Below are 6,308 nucleotides of genomic sequence, written 5' to 3' on the forward strand. Positions count from 1 at the left end.
TGTGAGGGGTAGAGTAGAGCTCAAGAGATCCCAGCGCATCCTTCTCGCCGCATCACTGGTAATGACCTAAGAAATTAAAGAAAAATTCCGATTAATTGTAGTAATTGCTACACCCGAACATGGAAGAGTCTGAGAACAATTTATAAACACTAATTCAACTAAACTTCTGAGTACTGTACAAATAAACACTCACTCAAAATAAGTAAATTGGAAACTCAGTACCATCAGTCTCTGAGTGGCTTTATACAACATACAAAATAAAAAAATAATTCTGGGCCCAATTCTACTGTTTAACTGTGATATAAAATCTCCTATCAATTTTTAACTATTATGTGAAAAACAAAACTTTAATAGTTTTTTCTAATTACTTTTTTGTTTATTATTTTCAACAACGAACCGCTGATATCGATCAAGATTATAGAATTTTCGTCTCGAGATAGGTAGAATTAAAAAATCGAATAGAAAAAAGAAATTCATCCACGTGGGACGTGGATGAATTTCTTTTTTCTCGGCTTTATCCCAAAAATACCTGACCAATTTTTATGAAATTTGGTACCAAAGTTTCAGGTCATCCTACAATTTATTTTGGTTTGTTATTTTCAATAATGAAACTTTTTAATTGATCAAGGAAAAGTAAAATAAAAATATCACATCCGATTTTTTTATGTCGTACGTTTCTTGCTATCTAAAACCTAAAAAGTGTGTTTCTACAAACTATAGATTATATTTAAAAGTTAATAAAATTACCTTTAATAAAAAAAAACTATTATTTGCATAATATTTGAAAAAATTGGGCATATTGAATTTTGAAAAATATAAACATGATTTTAAAGGTATTTTAGGAAGGTTTTCATGGAAACTGAATACTTTTTTTCACAGTTTTGGGGATAACTTGAGAATGATACATCTTCTGGGACATTCAAATAAACACCATATTAAAAATAATTAAATTGACAACTAAATTATTTATTATACCAAATGTTAACAACATTGTGGCTGCCAAAGATTCAGAAAATGCAATGACCTTAGGAAAGGTGTATTAGTTCATATGCTAAGTATGTCATTATTTGTTATTGACTAATAAAACTCAAATTATAAACCAAAGCAGTAATTTGTTGTGATTTTACATTAAAATGTTACTATCTCTTCCAAAAATGATCTTTGACAAAAACAATGATACAATAAGTAGATTATTACAATAAGATAAATAAACATATGAATAGACAATGTTAATGTCAAAATGTTTCAATCTTTTTAAGCACACCTAAAACCCAATGAAAAAAACCCGATTATTAAAATACTTTTTTGCAATATTTATTTGTTAATATACACACCTTGTTGTGGATTAGGGAGGGTTTTATAACAAAAGACAAATAGTATATGTTGTACTAACAGATGCCACTAGCAAACAGACCTCAGACAATGGAAAACCAAGCAGTCCCATGGTTGGCAATAGCAGTGATGTTTTATTCATTATATTTACGAATTTTTTAGGAACAAAAGAACATTATTGATTACAAATCGAATAATGAAACTTATTTTCTACAACATGACTCGGTCTCTTCTCTCACTTTATTTAATTGTTATTATACACATTTAAACTAGTGACAAATACTTTTTCAACCAACTTAACACTTAAATGGACAATTGATTGTGCATTTAAATAAATTAAATTGTAAACATCTATTTCAGGCTGACCCCATATATAAGGAAGTTCTTTCTCAAAGGACGAGGGCAGAACTTTATAAAACTATAGAGAGATTAAATAAAAAACTGGTAAGAGGAAAAAAATGAATTCCAACTCACACAAGCAAAGTATTTTTCGAATCTGGCATGAAATCTTATTATTATTAATTTTGTGGTTTACTAAATGTTACGAAATGCTTCATAAATGAGCACAGTGCACAACACTCACAACTATAAAACATTTTGTTTCACATGTTCATATGCACTGACAATTACAAGAACACTCAATAATTGCACTATATTAACACAGCATGGTGTTTTGAAAAACAAAGTACTTAATGTAACAAATTTTTTTATTTTTTGCATATGGAGTCATATCCACAAAAAAAATGCACAATAGCTAAAATGTAATAGGTTTTTTTTTTCATTTCAGAGGATCACTCTAGGAAAATTATGACTCTATACTCCTTTTTATTAAAAAAGGGGGACTACGAAAACAAAATTGTTCCTATTGACTAAAGCTAAAATGCTTAAGTGATGGGTTTCAGGGCTTATTTGTTAGGCAGCAAAGCATTATTTCATGATTATTCTCTAATCCACAGTTCGGATAGGCATTAGTCTCCTCCTACCTTGGGATTATAGCAGTCAACCCCAAGGGGTTCCATTCATAAATTTGTATCAAAGTATATATTGTTTACATGCTATATAAGTTTAGGTTATATAGGTTGTTAGAAAATAATTTTAATAAAAGAAATTAAAATAATTTTTTTTTAACAGCTCCTATAAACGCGTAAGTTTTTTTTTGATCAACTCACTTTTAAATAACGTTTATACTATGTTGTACTTTGAATGTAACATGATTCACAAATTATTTTAGGCATGGAATTAATGATTATATTATGTACTTTATTATAGTAATGTTTTCTTCTTTCCCCTCCATGGAACATTTATACTCAGTAACTAAATAAAAGTGATTAGTTTGTATAGAAGTACACATCTATACATGTTAAATCTAAAAAAAAATATGTAAACTATCCACCATTTAAAAATTATGATTTTTTTTATTCTCACAGAACTCCTCTTTCACTAGTGAATAATTATTTTATTTTTAAATTATCAACACATTCTTTTATTCAGAAAAAGCATATGGATTTGTAAAAAAAAATCCCAGAGTATAATTTAACACACTGAAACACTGAATTTTCAATCTGAAACTGAACACCAATCATACATATAAAGAAATGAAATTTGACAATGTTCTATTGTTTTTGTTGTTGTTTTTTTAGGAAATATCTAGTCTACTAACCCCATCAACACTGCCAAGAATACCTAACTGAATAAGTTTTTTTTTTTTGTTTTTTTACAAAAATCATTAGTTTAATATTATCAAATTTTTAATAACTTTTAAACATTTTGAATCTAATTAATGACTAATCGATTATAAATTTATATGGGTACTATCATTCTTGAAGTCTGAAATGATAGATTAGTGCAGTATCGGACGCTATTAAAGAATTTTACATGCCTCCTTGAAATGTATTCTGTCCATGTCATTAGTTCAAGTATAGTATATATTTCGCCATTTTTCACTGTCAGCAGTGACATGTGGTTTACTATGCATGTGTCTCAGCATACTGCTCTGAAACTGTTGGAGTTTCTTTGCTGGCAATGGTGAGCTATTCTAAATAATTATTTATATTTTTAAATTGGTTATGTTTTCCACTAACTTATGTGGTTTTAGAAAATGGACTAAGGCAATTTGTAATAAATTCCTAACAATCATTATTTCTAATTATCAAAACATTAAAAAAATTTAAATTATAAAAGATGCTCATTTTTCCTCCATCCACTCTTAAAGTATCCTATGGCATGAAAATGTCTTTATTTGTCTACTAATGATTATATCCTGTAACATCAATACATCCATGAAATTCTCTAAAAAAAAAATGCATAATTAATGTTTACAGTCCAATCAGTTTTCTAGTCAACTATCTAGTCCTTTAAGTATCGAACTTTTTTATTTTTTGTAAGTAAAAATTTGTTGAACTAATTTTTATTAAAACTGTATCTGATTGTGTTATTGTGTCTCTTATGAGTAAAAATACTTATTTATAAAAAGTTTTAGTAATATAAAAAAAAAATCGTTTACATTGCCAGTAATCCTTTATTTTATTTGTTAGATTACATTGGCATTTAGGGCGAAAGGTAATTGGAACCAGAAAGAAATGGAGTTGGATGTATATCTATTGCTATCTCTATTTCTCTCTGGTTCCATGATCACTCAAATCCAGAAAAACACAATAATTTATAAAATTTTCTCTGAAACCTGTAAGTTTTTTGTTTTATAAACAACCTATTATTATTGAAGCTTTTAATACAAAAAAATGACACAAAACATAATAAAATAACTGAATTTCGGTCAAGAGGGAAATCAAAGCAGAAAAAAATCAGTTCAAAATGAAATAACAATTTTTATATTCCAAATAATGTTGCTTCATACAGTAGGCACAGTGCATAAGCATTGCCTTGTGGTGAATTCACAATTACCCAAAACAGGTGATAAATGGACTGTAGCTCACTAAGTGAGTAATAGTGCTTGCCTCACTAAACGATTTATGTTATATGAACGAACGACAATAAATGATCAACTCTGTAGAATCATTATATTTTTACCAATATAATCCGAAATATAATTAATATTAAAAAAAAACTTAGTACCTCTACAAACTAAGAAGTTATACTTTTACTTTTTTGCAGTAAGTAATTTTCTTTAGATTTTAATTGAATAAAAAAGGAATACAAAAATATTAATGGACTGTTTTGTTAAATTATCTTCCCTATTCTGTAGATGATTATTACCCACTTCAAGTTTAATTTTATATTTAGAAAATCATTCATAGGAACTAAAACTCATTTTCTTATAAATATACGTACCTACATTTAACCAGTTGAATATCATTGCCAACCAGAGACTGATTCATCTATTTGTTATATAATTTAAATAAATGAATGAATCAGATCCTGACTTTAAAATAGAGCCTCTTTGCAAATAAATTATGAGAACTATTGCACCTACTAGAATTAACTAATTAGAATTAACTCCTCCAACAACTCAGATCCTTTAATTAAGTAGTTAAATTTAACATCCAGAGGCCATCATCGACATTGTTTCAAAACTCACCCCTATAATGAAAATTGAGAGTTATCCTCACTTCTGTAGCTGAATATCAGTAGCACAATCACTCAACCCTAGGGAACGGGTGAAGTAAATTTGGTTACTTCATTTCCACATAATCAATTTTACCACATAACCAATTCATTTGTTATAACTAATTCCCAATAACGCTTTAAAAATGAGTTCCCCATCACAACTAGCAAATTAAAACAATGTGGAAAATGCTAATTAGTTCAAATGTTTCAAACTCAAACCATAGCCCTAACATTACAAACATTAAAAACAATACCATTGTTAGGAAATAATTACATAAAGATGAAATCAACACTATAACTACTTGAACTACCAGTCTTTTAGGATAGATATCAAGACATGAATTGTGAAAGACACTTTCTCATACCTCAGGTACTTATAAAGGAGTCATGCAGATTATCTCAAACTATGCATGTCCCCACTGGTAAGAAAACAAGCTGACATCGACCCAGAGGAAGACTTTACTATTGGTCAATATTGCATACAGATATAGGAAGAAATAAAATTCCTTGCAGAAAACTACAACACAATATCATAGCATTCTTCCTCCCAAAAATGTTATAACTTGAAAAGTTGGGAAATTTGAGATTTAAAAACTAGGATAAAATATTATTCAAAGAGGTTATTATACTCAAACTTACTTATAAACACTATTCAGAGTGACTAGTTTTCCAAAAATGTTTAGGAAAATGACAAAGTTGAGATAATACTCTCCCAATCTTAGGTAAGGGGGGAAACAGGCTGAAATTTGTTGAGAAATTTTATAAATAAGTTGTTGCAGCAATGGCCCTATTTCAATGGCATTTTAAAATGTCTAAAACAGTATGTTCCAGTTTAGTGAGAAGGGAAAGTATAAAAAATAAAAGATGGTTAAAAAAGCAAAACATTTATACATCCAATAAAACAAAAAATATCTAGTATAAGGCCCCCGATTGGACACTAATTTAAAAAAAAGTTGAATGCCTATGTTTGAGTTTATAAGGTCATAATCAAACTTTACTATATTTGAAAATTATAATGGTAAATGAGCATGACTAACACAATTTAGCACTGATGTAAGCAAATTAACATGTATGATAATCAAGATGTTGATATAGTTAACTACTACGCAATAATTAGTGGTTAGCTGGCAAGATAATGAACAAAGCTAACAATCAACATTATTCAATATGGACAGAGCTGATTGAACCAAGTTCAAGTTAAAAGGTATAACCAATTACCCATATCTATATGCTAATTAAGTAAATAACATATAATCAAATACTTTACTTTCTATAAAACAATATATATAAATCAATATATAACATTATACATTAAAAAAATTGTAAACTTTATATAATATAAAACCAAAATAAAGATTTAAAACCGACAGGGCAATACCCAGTAAATTAGATAGATCCCAAAATAGTTAAAT

General features: G+C 28.1%; 1 protein-coding gene across 2 annotated transcripts in view; it reads left to right on the forward strand.

Annotated features, from left to right (window-relative positions):
- Window positions 1–6,308, forward strand: part of side-VII (sidestep VII) — a gene marked incomplete at its 5' end in the record, with an annotated part of 293,850 nt that overhangs the window by 279,611 nt on the left and 7,931 nt on the right. Inside the window, 1 exon segment of one of the 2 annotated variants that reach the window (XM_067045798.1) lies at window positions 1,693–1,776. Coding sequence (XP_066901899.1) covers window positions 1,693–1,776 — 84 coding nt within the window. 2 annotated transcript variants of the gene reach the window in all.

Source organism: Halyomorpha halys, unplaced genomic scaffold (genome assembly GCF_000696795.3).
Source record: "Halyomorpha halys isolate HHAL.00 unplaced genomic scaffold, Hhal_1.1 Scaffold71.1, whole genome shotgun sequence".
Classification (NCBI taxonomy): Eukaryota; Metazoa; Arthropoda; class Insecta; order Hemiptera; family Pentatomidae; genus Halyomorpha; species Halyomorpha halys.